This window comes from Crotalus tigris, unplaced genomic scaffold, assembly GCF_016545835.1.
Source record: "Crotalus tigris isolate CLP2741 ecotype Arizona unplaced genomic scaffold, ASM1654583v1 scf7180000017628.32516253702:7417878, whole genome shotgun sequence".
NCBI lineage: Eukaryota > Metazoa > Chordata > Lepidosauria > Squamata > Viperidae > Crotalus > Crotalus tigris.
In genome coordinates this window covers 2,942,291-2,955,158 of record NW_024096523.1, presented here as the reverse complement: position 1 = coordinate 2,955,158, position 12,868 = coordinate 2,942,291, and the positions used below count along the sequence as shown (strand labels likewise).

General features: G+C 43.7%; 1 protein-coding gene across 1 annotated transcript in view; it reads right to left on the bottom strand.

Moving 5' to 3' along the window:
• The window catches only part of ARID1A (AT-rich interaction domain 1A), a 92,458-nt gene extending 83,918 nt beyond the window's left edge, over window positions 1–8,540 (bottom strand). Inside the window, exon 1 of the mRNA XM_039334215.1 lies at window positions 7,395–8,540. Within this exon, the coding sequence (XP_039190149.1) occupies window positions 7,395–8,540 (1,146 nt within the window). The remainder of the gene's footprint in view (window positions 1–7,394) is intronic.
• Window positions 8,541–12,868: the final 4,328 nt, after the last annotated feature.

The following is a 12,868-nucleotide window of genomic DNA, read 5'->3' as shown; positions in this document are numbered from 1 at the left end:
TTATAACATTACCATTGACATTAAGCTTAAAAAAAAAAAGATGAAATGACAGTGGAGACTGATTAGCTTAGAAAATTGGCAGGAGAGTCAGACCAGAAATGGTTCATAAAGCAATAATCCCATTGGCTCCTCGGTACATAACTCAATCAAGAGCCTTGACATAATATTACGATACGACTTTCTATATAAATTAACACACGGAAGAGAACAGCCCGCACTAGGGGGAAAAAAATCAGCATGTACAAGACAATGCATATACACTATGTTTTAATATATAGCGTGTTATTTTTAAGATTTAATTCCAGGAGAACCACGCCCACCCCATTGCCGGCAATGGCAAAACAGTTGTGATACGTCGCGACACGTCACGTGACATTGCGAGTTTGACACCCCTAGTTTAACATGAACATGGAACAAAAAGGAAATTTAAAAAGCAGCCCTATTTTTTTAAAGAAAAATATTCCTGCATGAATGCCAATTTCTACAATCTTTTAAATCAGTGGTTCTCAACCTTTTTAATGCCGCGACCGCCAACCGGTCGCAAGTCGAGGACTACTCAACCGGTCGTAAGTCGAGGGCTACTCAACTGGTGCAGCACCGTTTGCAGAATGGGACTTTTGGCGGGCTCAGCAGGGCAGAGACAGCCTGGACAATTCCTATTGGCTTTTGAAAGCCAATAGAATTAGACTCTATTCAAGAGAGTCTATTCTATTGGCTTTCAAAAGCCAATAGAATAAAAGGGAGTAGCACAGCTAAGGAAAGGGGGGGAAAAAATGGGGTCCCGATCCACAGGTTGAGAACCACTGTTTTAAATCAATTTGGAAGAAATAGATTTCAATTTTTCTAATGAACTCAGAATAATCACTGTGATGATTAGAAATCATGCCAAACTGTACTTTTCTAACCACAGATAAGAACTGTTTCCATGGCTTAAGATTCCAGTCTATCATTCAAGTACTGAGCTCCCTAAACTGGCTCCTACCTTCATAGCACAGCAGTTTGAAGTGAAGCACAACTGCTCAAACTCTTATTTGAGAATTCAGATATGACAGTAATATAGCTCATATAAATCAATGTCAAATAGTGGTTTTTTTTCCAGTTTTGAAAGCTCCTCTAATACAGGTCTATAAAATGGCATTTGTTCAAATCATGATTTCATTTGTAATGTACATTTCCATTTCTCTGCATAATAACTTGAATTACATTAAAAACTAAAACAAAATGCTGCCTGGATCCATACATATCACTAAGCCAATCGGCTTTAACTGAACCTGTTCAACCACAGTGACCTGGTTCACATAGAATGCTAAACATGTGGGGAAAACATTAAGAGGTCAGTTCACATCTCTGACAAATGTTCTCTCCCTAGCTTTAGCTATAGGAAAATAGGCTACTCAAAAAATACTTTGGGCTCTGGCTACAGCTATGGTTTCTTTCAGCCCCATCCACAACACAGCACCAGGAAATTATGAAAATTGCAGCTTTTGACTGAAAAAAATGAGTTACCCATTTGTTTAAAATTTAAAAATCACATTAGCTAATTTCATATATTAGTCTACATCAAAATTAATCATACAATGCCTTGAATCTAGAACTGAGTATAAGAATGTCAATGAAAATTATAAGGTTATATGTGAATGAAGTATGCATTTAATGCAACTTTCCAAATTTACATTATTTTCACATAGTTATAGACACAATTAAATTGTCCTCTTCTGTACTGGTAATTTGTCTCTAGCACTGTACAGAATCAAAGTCACCTACCACCCATGGAAATTCGACAAGCATATTTTTTTCAACATACTATTAGTAAAGACCTTTTCCTATATAAGAGGAATGGTCTATGGCAGGAATATCCAACACTTTCCAGGCATGTTCAGAAAAGGACACACTTAATAAAGTGGATGGAGTTAGGACAAAAAAATTTTTTTTTTCATTTTCAAAATTAAGGGGAAGTTAAATATAAATTATTACTCCTTAGTCACCTATTTTGGCACAGTAAAAACTAAATCAGGCTGCCAGCTTTTAAAGGTCACAGAATATTACATCCCAGATTTTTGGGGTCCGTATATAGCCCTGTATTCAGTTTGTATATTTTAATCAACAAGATTTTCAATGATATGAGGTTTCTAAAAGCCTTGTTCTAGCATTCAGAATCTCATATAATTTTCCTGACCCAGATATTTAGTAAATACACCAAGGTCTCTTGGCAATTTCCATTTAAAATCAAAATTAAAATCTAAGATATTAAAAACAATTTAAAGCAATACTTAAAAGAATATCAGTAATTACAAACTTGTTTAGATGGTGTGTTTTCATGCTTCTCAGCAAAGCAGGCATTCCAAAGAACTGAGCTAGCAATAGAGAAGGTTTGTTCTCAAGTCACAGCAAACTTCCTCAAATGATCTCAATGAGTGGATATTGGCAGGCGTGCGCAGGGCACAATGTTCATTCAGGAAGTCCAAATGCAAGCCATACACAGCTTTCAAGATAATCCCCAACAATATTTCAGCACAGGTGCAATTCTGGTCTGAGGTTTTTCCAGACACCAACCTGAAATTTTCTCAAAAGCAGCAAGGAGTCACCAGCGCTTGTACCATAGTTTACCCTCTTCAATCTTTGTGAAGATATGTAGTATATAAAATTATTCCTAAAATTAAGCAAACCATTTTTCCAGTGAAACACAGTAACATTTTGATCACATGGCTTTGAATCATAAGGCTTAATAGTACCCAAATGAGACTATGATCTATAATACCCGTGTTTCCCCAAAAATAAGACCCGGTCTTTTTTTTTTTTTGGTCTCCAAAAGAGGCACCAGGTCTTATTTTCAGGGGGTGTCTTTTATACTTAACTCTAGCACCAACAGCCCCACCTAGCTGGCCCACTTCTTCTGATCAAAGGAGCAGCTGCATTCTGCAGCTGCATTCCGGACTGCATTTTGTAGTCAGGTGTAGCCGAGTAACGAGCTATGGATTCAATCCATAGCTCGGTTCTCAGCTCCAGTGGCCTTCCAGAAAGGCCTGTACTGAGAAATGCAGGCCTGGATGCAGAAGACACCACAGAAGAAGTGGGCCAGCAAGGAGAGGCCTGGCTGCAAGGTGAGTGGGTGTGGGGCACATGGGGCAACTCCGCACCCCCACCCTAGCTTGATTTTTAGGTGTGTGCCTCGCCTCAAAACTAAGCTTATTTTTGGGGTAGGGCTTATATTAGGCCCACCCCCAAAAATCAAACCAGGGCTTATTTTCATGGTAGGCCTTACTTTCAGGGAAACAGGGTATGTGGTTATTTGATTTGTTTAGATTGTTTATTAGTCAAAAGCCAAATACCTATCAATGCAGACCAACCAATTCTGAGAATCTTCTAACTTTCAACACAAAATTTCTACCAAAGTTATTACCCTTCTTGCAGCCTATGTAACCAAATACCAATTTAATAAAAATAAGGATTAAAAAACTCAATAAAATCCTATTATCATTTCAGACATAATTTCTTATTCTAAAGCATCAGTGCTTGCTAGTAATATAGGCACATAGTACCAATTTCATTTGATTCACTTTTAAACATTTCCATATTTCTCTTATTAACTTTAGCCTCAACACTAATAATACAGAGCAAGTATTGAGTCTAAAATGCATGTTTTATTAAAGCACCATTTTAAATAAATTCTAAATAGCAGCCAGTTTTGTACATTGTTTATGAAATGCTATTTAAAAAGTTATGAGATATGATCTACTACAGAACTGTTTGTATTAGTCATTCTGATATTGTTTTTTCTAGATGCCTTACAATTGCAGTGAAAACTATACTAGAACTGATCAAGAACTCTAAATTTCTGGATTCTAAATTTGGTCTTATACATCAGGGCCAAAGATCTGTTATAGTTGTTGATGTTGATACTTCCAACCAAGAAATATAAGGGTGTGTGATATCAATTCTGCATGTAAGAGTAGGTAAGCATTCATAGACTAGGTTCAGACACTGCATTGAGCCATCATGTTTTGAGAATAAACTAAAGCCTAAGCCAGGGGTCTTCAAACTTGGCCCTTTTATGACTTGTGGACTTCAACTCCCAGAATTCCTTAGCCAGCGTGCCTGGCTGAGGAATTCTGGGAGTTGAATTCCACAAGTCATAAAAGGGCCAAGTTTGAAGACCCCTGGCCTAAGCCATTCACCAGGTTATAAATCACAATTGCTACTTTTACTAAATCAAGAACCAACCTCTTTACAAATAAATGTGAAAAACAGACCTAGTCACCAGATTGGATTCGTGAATTCTGCTAAACTATCAACCACAAATTATACATCACAAGTGTTAAATACACATAACATGTTAAGCCAAAACCAGAGTACCTTATTAACATGTTTGTGAATTAATTTTTTTGTATTATGTTTTTAGAGTGACCACACGACGGTCAGTAAACTGTGTAATGCTTCTATAGCTGACCTGTCAAATTCGCGACATCACGTATTGGAGCTTTTTCTCCATTGCCGGCAATGGGGTGGGCGTGGTTTCCTCATGACAGGTCCGGCCTACGGGCCGGCAGTTTAACACCCCTGTTCTATAATAACTGCACATAAAGATAGTGATCTTGTTTTTTTTTAGCATGACAGATAAACTAATGAGTAACCACAAATATTGCCAAGTTAATTAGACATTCTTCTAAGTCTCTAGATCAGATCTAACAATAGGAACCAAATTATGCAATGCTATGCTATTTGAAAACAGGAATTAATCTATTTCATTTCTTCTTTTGTGACTAGCATTCCTTTCTAAACATCCCAGTCATTTATCACTTCAACCTAGGACTATGTAAGATAAATAAAAGTTAAGCTTTACAAATAAATATAATTTTAAAAATGTTACTCTCATCTATATTTTTCAAATCTTGAAGGAATGGGGGAATGTGTGGTCTGAAGCATACTCCAATCCCTCCTCCTGTTTCGTTAAAAAATGATTCAAAAATCATTTTTATTTACATATCATCTTAAGTATGTCCCTCTTAGAAATGGCCAAGAGAGAAATGTGAAAAATAAATAATGTAGTATTTTATGGAGTTCCATTATCCCTAAAGGAAGTATTTTTCATATGTACATAACCTAGTATAATTTGCATACACTTACTCCTAATTGTCATAAAACCTTTCAATAAGATAATTAGTCTCGGCTTATTAATGAAATGCAAAAATGCTAAAGAGTGATCGGTTTTTGCAGGAAAAACATATGCGAACCAATATGGAAAGCATCTTCAATTTTTAAGTTAACACCTGCTGTATGGTGAGCATCTTTACAAGTGTGAAGTGTAATGCAAACATACATTACCCAGGTATTTCAGGTTACCAAGACCAATTATAGCTCTCTGATAAGCATACCTGATTTTCAGCGTATTAGCAGCTTTAAGAAATCTGGGCACCTAAATACACAGAATTGTTACAATATGCTCCAAGTTGAATCAAATTTTGAAAAAAAACAACAACATTATAGTTCTACCTCAGAAGAATTAGGGGAACAGCTTCTTTTTATTTGTCCTATTCTCCTCTTGTTTGTCTACCATCTTCCTAGAATTGTAAACCCATTTAAACAGATTATTATACTACAGCAGCAAGTATGCTGGCAACATTGCATAAAACGCGTATTTAAGTAGAGAATTTTTAATAATAAATTACATGCATTTTTAAGAAATAAAGTTTAAGAAGTTAATGTCAATCTCTTTTTGCTCCTAATGCAAAACAACCAAATTAAAAGTATTACAAAACTGATGAAAGATCTAAAGTAGTAAGAACTCAGCAGATAAATAAAATATATTTACCTTTTAATAGACTAACATATACCAAATACCGGATGAACATAATAAGTAAGTGTATATTACCTACATTTTAAAAATAAAACTACAAATTGCGGTTATAAGGTAAACTGAACTATCATTCCCTCAATTTCTGTTATTACACATAACATGCTTTTTATTAAATGTCCCTATATAAAGCAGAGATTCAACTTTCTCTTTCAAGAAAATAATTTTATTTATTTGCCTTGTAAAATAAAATGGACTGTTTAAACAACATCAATTTTGAAAATAATGAATTATAATTATTGTATTTCTGTTTGTGCAGCCAGTTAGTGATGCAAGATGAAAAAGGTCACGTCCTGTTGGAAACAGGAGCTGTATCAAACTTGAAAAGAATCACTTATTCTCCAGGAGTCACAGAAACAAAATAAATGAATTTGTTTGACAGGAGGAAAATTACACCGCACAACAGTATTGTGTCCACAGAATCGACTTCAGGCTTAACCAGAAAAATAAATTCGTGTTAGCACATAAATGCACCTCTGCCTCTTTTGTTTCAGGCACAATGCATCTAAGGGCAGCCGGTCCGTGGCTCTGCTCCTGCTGAACCTCCTCAAGGTCACAGCCAATTTCAGCTGTGGAATCCGAATAATAATAATAACAATAAAAATTAAAAAGTCAAAAGTGGCAGGGATGCGCTGGATTATGGCTGGTAGGAAAAGCAGAGTGTAAAAGTTTATGAGCTCATCAGGATTGTTGTACCATTACATCAGAGGCAATTATAAATGGCCAAGAGCAGGAGATGGGGAGCCAATCAGATCACAGATAGGATGTCAACCTAAGACCAACTGTCTCCTGGCTTTGACAGAAGGATTTTACCTCCATAATTCAAATCCCAAACCAAAGCAATCTGCACTTACTACTCCAATCACTGAACTGTTTACCAGCACTGCCAGGCAAAAGCTGAAGGCACCTGGCGATCTAAAACGGTTATCCAGAAAATGGCCCCGGCCAGCCTGGACAAGAGAAGAGTGTCCAAGGAGGTCCCTTGCCCTCTTCTTACCCCCTGGCACCTCGCTGGCCGCTCAGGCCGACCCACCCCTAAGGTGGGAAGAGGGAGACGGGGGAGAGCAGAGCCCCACGGACTTCGCCATCCCCAAGCCGCTCCGCACACCCTCTTTTTTCCCCAGGCAGCAACAGGGAGCTATTTTTTGCCACCCCACCCCACCCTCCCCAGAGGTGGTGGCGGCCAGCCTTACCTCCCCCCACCCCCAGGACCCCCCGACAGGCTCGCAGCAAGGAAAGGGAACAACCAAACGGAAGGGTCCCCTCAGAAAGACCTGCCACTAAGGCTGGAGAAGGGAGGAAGGGAAGGCAGAGAGGCAGCCATTTTAGAGACAGAGGAAAGAGAGGCAGACAATGGCAGCTCGCTAGCGATGTGGGCCTGGGAAAACCCAGACGAGCCCGGACCCACGGAAGCGGCCCCCAGCCCCGCAGAGCGGCAAGCTCCCCTCCTGCTTTCGCTCTCGGCCATCTCCAGCCGCCCCCCCAAGCCGAAGGCGCAGGGGCGCCCCGGCACCCCTTTCCACCCCCCCGCACCCGAGTTTACCTGTTGGCTCCTGGCGAGCGACTGTCCCCCGGCGGCGCTGGTGCTCCCGGGGCTCATGGGCGCGTGGTGGCTCCTTTGTTGGCTTCCCGGGCCGGCTGCCGCCCAGCCCTGGCCGGTGCCCCCACTGTACTGAGAAGCAATGTCCGGTGCGGCCGGGGCCTTGGTCGTCGCTCCGCCGTCCTGGGGGCCGCTCCCGTAATCGGCCCCGGGGTATCCTTGATAGCCCCTGGTCGAGCTAGGGGAAGTGAGCAGCTGGTTGAGGGTGGGGGTCGACGTGGGTTGCTGGGTAGGGCCCCCAACGCTGCCGCTTCCTGCGCCGCCGGCCGAGGGCCCCATGGCCCCGAACCTCTGCTGCTGGAAAACCGACGCCGGAGGTTTCACCCCGGCTTGAGCGGGGCTTTGAGCGTTTCCCCGGGGGGAGCTCAGGGCGTAGGCCTGAGGGGTAGGCGGGTAGGCGCCGGCGCTGCGCCCGGCGGCGGGGTAGTAGTTGTTGTACTGGTGGTTGGGGAAGCCGTGCTCCGCGCTGCCGACGCCATGGGAGTTCTGGGGAGGGGGCGGCCCCTGGGGGGGCCCCACGGGCCCCGAGTACGGCTGCTCCAGGCCCCCGCTCTGCAGCGCTGCCATGCCAGGGCTTTGTTGTCCGCCATGTTGGTGGAAAGCAGCGGCCGCGACGACGGCCGCAGCCGCCTGGGCGCCTCGACCGTAGGGTTGCCCGAACCCGTAGGCTGGCGGGGGTAAGGCGGCCGGATGAGTCGGGGGCGGCGGTTGCTGCTGTTGCTGCTGCGGCGGCGTCCCCACCCCGTCGCTGCTGTTGCTACCGCCGCCGCCGCTACCACTACCGGGCGGCTCCGGGAGGTTATTGTTCAGGGTGGCGACGGGCCTAGGGCCCGGGTTCCCGTTGGGGCTCTTCAGGTCGGGCTCGGCCCCGGCGCCCCCGCCATTGCTCTCGGCCCCGTCCTGCAGTTCTTTTCCCGGGGGACCTTCACTTTCCGACTGCTTCTCGCCGCCGCGCTCCGCCGCCTCGCCCCCCGCCTCCTCCGATGAACAATCCCGCTGCTGCGCCTCCGCTTTCTTCAGCTCGGACGGAGCCGGGGCACCCAAGGTGCTGGCAGCGGCGGCGGCGGCGGGGGCTACCTGAGCGGCCATGATCCCCCCTCCCCAGCCAGCCAGCCCCCCCCCCGCCCGACCTACTCCCCGCCTGGCCGGCCGGCCGGCACAAGGCCTCACCGCTCTTCTCCTCCTCCTCCTCCTCCTCGTCCTCTCCGCTCAAGCGGCGGCGGGCTCCGCGGGACAACGGGGTCTCATTCCTCCCCCGGCGCAGCGAGCTCCGGCGGGCTGGACGCGGGTGCGAGGGGCCTGGCCCCTCGGTGCCTCCTCGCTCAGTTGCAGCCGGCGAAGAAAGGGGAGAGGAGGAGGAGGAGGAGGAAAGGGGGAGGGGAGCAGGACGGGGCTCCCGGTGGGGGAGAGGAGAAAGGGAAGGGGGGCACAGCGGGCGAGGAGACGCCGGACGGAGCCCCTTGCGCGGAGCCGGGCCGAGAGGCGAGACCGAGGCGAGCCGAGTGGCAGCGGCTTCCGACTCTCCTCCGCCGAGTCCTGCTCACTCCGACACGAGGCTCAGCACTGCCATTTTACCCAGCGCCGCGGCAACCTGCCAAACCCGGAGTGGAATCTGGCGCGGAGCGGAGCTCCCTTCCCCTCCCCCCTCACAAAGGAGGAGCTGCCAGGCCTTGGACGCTTTCAACTCAGCACGGCTGAAGCTGGAAGCGAACAGCCGCTGGCCGCTCGCAAAACCTGTAACGGATTGCCGGCCGAGGAGCCAAAGTCGAGCTTTTCGAAGCCACAAAAGGAAGCTTCGCTGCTGACAAAACAGCCAAGATGGAACGGGGGAACCTTCGCTTCGGAGGACAGCGGAGGCAGCCCCGGACCCGCCCGCTCCCAGTAACCCCCAGAGGGAAGCGGCATCGGCTTGCTCTCTTTTTTTTTTGCAAAGTGCACAAAGCCTCCCGTCGCTAGGAAAGTCCAGGACTTGGTAGCTTTAAGGGCAGGAGGGATTAAGGAGACGCCGCATAAAGGCCGGAGAGATGAACTGCCAGAATAGATCAAAACTTCAACTAGAGCCCTGCTGGATGGAGCAGGAGTGGGAAAGTTCACTCTACTTGCGATGCTCACTGTAATAACTTGGGAAAACCGGGTGATGGGTGGCACTGTTCCTTCAGAAAAGGCGGCAGGCGTGCAATTCTGAGCACATTTAAAAGAGGATGGTAGTGCAATACCTAGTGGCCACTTGGTGTTCGTTTGTATAATTCGCAAGACAGTGTGAACATCAATTAATCACAGGGGGCAAGTTCATGCCAACAGCTTTAACCAAAAAACGTTAACTCCCAGCATATGTAATTCAGTGTATTCTGCAAACGGATCTTAGGGACAATAATCATGGTTTTAATTGAAGTAAACAAACCAAGAAATTAATTTATATTTTTTTGTGACTATCCTTAATGCTGCAGGGAGCATGCCTTGTGCAATCTTAGTTTCTTTCATCTGACCAGTATGGGGGTCTAGACTAGAGGACAACAAAATAATGATTGTAAAACTCATCATGTGCAGTGCCAGAAGCAATGTGTGAGGTCCACGTACTCAGCTGGTGTTTAATGCCCAAACGTGTACCCTTGTACTGAAGCAGGACCCTGCACCTCCAGATCTCTATTAGGTGATTTATATGCCAAGTTCGTGTTTTGATTGAACTTGCAGCAACATAAACACATAAAAAGTTGGATCTGATTGCCTTGGTTTGTACCAAGGAGGCATTCAGTCCACAAGATCCAGAGATCTAAGGGTTAGCTCATTGTATGAACACAGCCTCTATGATGAATAGCAGAAATACACAGATTTTAAATGTAAATAAAAGAAAAAATTCTAATGATTCTAACAAGCATACTGATGCCACAAAAGAAAAAGGCAACACACATACCATAATGTTTAATCATGCTGATATGCAAATCCCATTTAAACTACCAAACAATGCAGTAAATATGAATCCAACATCCCTTCATTAAGTTTCCCAAATCAAATCCGCCCACTAATAGGTCTTATCTCCAGTTTTGGCTTCAAAATTGCTTATTGTTCTTTTTACCTTTCATTCTTTGTCTTACATTCTACTTTTGTGGCCTACTTCATTATTTATAATTTCTAACAATTCATTTTATGAATCAGACTTCATTAGCCACGTGCCTGATATACTATGACCTGTGCAAGTAATTCCAGATGTTTGTTCTTGTATCCAAGAACGAAAATATTGTGACTTGACTCCTTTTAATTGTCATGCCTGAATTGCAACCCTCAAGGATTTTCCATTCATTTGATTTTAGTAGCCCAGAGGTGGACACAACAGACCACATACACAAAACAATTTCCTAAGTTCTCATTTGCTTTGTGGCCATGTCAAATTAAAGCTCAGCCATCTTATATTCAAGTAAAACTGTCTCTTCCACCTGCCCAATCCAAACCTTTCATGCAAATATGTGAATGTAAGATTCAAAAATCCTAAGAACATTGGGAAGGCATACAGAAATTGGCTAGTCAAAGTTTTTGGTCTTCCCTTTTCAACATTGGTGATTTCATACACATGCATGCAGACAAACATACTTGAAGGCGACCACAGAGCACTGTGTGTGTGTGTGTGTGTGCACGCGCATGTTGTGTGTAGACATAGCATAAAAGTAAAGATCATATATGACAAGAACTTAAGAGAATTTGTAGATCAGACCCAGGCCCTACACTGCCCATCTTGTTTTCTACAATGCAGCCCCTCACCAGATGCCCATTCAAAGCAAGACATAAAGGCAACACTCCCTTCCCACTCTTATTCCCCAGCAATTATTGTTCAGGAGCAGGCAGTCTAAGATCTTTGATGGTAATGCATATAACCATTGTCATGGGGATGGGAGGAGATGCACTGCTCTGCTCTAGTGATGTCATAAGGAGCTTGACAATGCTATACATCCCTTTAACACTTGTGCACCCATATTCCCTATTAGAAATGCCTTCCTAGCAGCAGTGGATCAGCCAGAGGCTCACAGTTGGTTACGCTGGAAAATTGTTGGTAATGGAAAGAGATTTAGACTAAAAAACAAGAGAGGGATAACAAAATAAAATTACTATCCAGAAGAAAATTAGGAAATGAACCCATGTTCAGAACAAATGTAATATTACCAGACTTCTTGTGAATTGCCATGATAACAATAATTGATGTTTCTGATCAGTTGACAACTAATAATGATACCACTCTAATCAGAACTTCTATTATTGCTATAGAACTATTTTCTTTGATATTTCATCAAGTAGGTGAACTTGGCTGACAATCCATAAATCTCTATAATTTGTAGTCCTCTTATTTAAATGTTAGTAGATTCAGATCTTTCTCCAAGTCCCCTTTCGTTCTTCGTTCTTTAGATAAGGTATCAAGGGATGTCAGATAGTTTTACATTCCAGAATGTAAAAATTGCATTTTACTCAGCTCTCTCAGAGCCTCATCCATATTATCTTCAGCATCTTTTTTATAGGCTGTAAACAAATAACTGGTTAATCTTTTGTTCAATTTTTTTTTTGCACTTGAAATCCTACAATTACTAACTCTTACTTCCCTCAGGACTTATTTTTCAAGCAATACCTTACCAACCTGAGGAACAGGCTGTTTTTTCCTTCCTGGGGCATTCCTCAGTCTGCAGACAATGGCACTTTCCCAGATTACTATCCCAGCAAGGACTGGAGTTCAGTGTCAAAGCACATGCTTTGCACACAAAGGCTGGGTGCTACGGCATAATGTGGTTTATTTGATTTGGGCTTGGTATGGTTTACAGCTAAGAAGGATTTGTGAATCCAGCTAACTAACTGTGACTTATTTAGCAAATCATGGTTAACCCATGTGTTGTATGGGAAGCCAGGCAAACCCATCCCACATCAGGGAAAATAGGATTATAGGAAGCCTTGGAAAGCTAACTTGCTAGGATAATATTGCTAAGTATGAAGCAACTGTGGTCCAGTTTGGTGCAAGACCATCCTTTCTATTTTGGGAAAGTTAACTCTTACCTGATGTTCAGCTAAAAGCTTCTGCTTCTCCAGACCCAACTAGCAATTCCAGGAGAAATATATGGTGGAACAAGTATTTTGACAATAGTTACATAATACCACTAAGATCAGAGACCTGGCACCTCTGAATAACCGTTGTGGAGGGACAGCAGCAAGAAAGGTCCATGTCCTACCAAGTGGGCACCTAGTATGCATGCAGCACTGTTAAAAACAGGATGCAGAACTAGAAGAGCATTTACTGTAATCTGATCCACAATTTCAAGCACCCAATCCCAGTACAGCATATGGCTGTTTTAAAGAACTAAGAGAGATGATACAGTCATACACGCTTTGAAGCATTTCAGTTCTAGGCGAAATAAACATTTGCTTTGTATGAACTAGATTCTCGC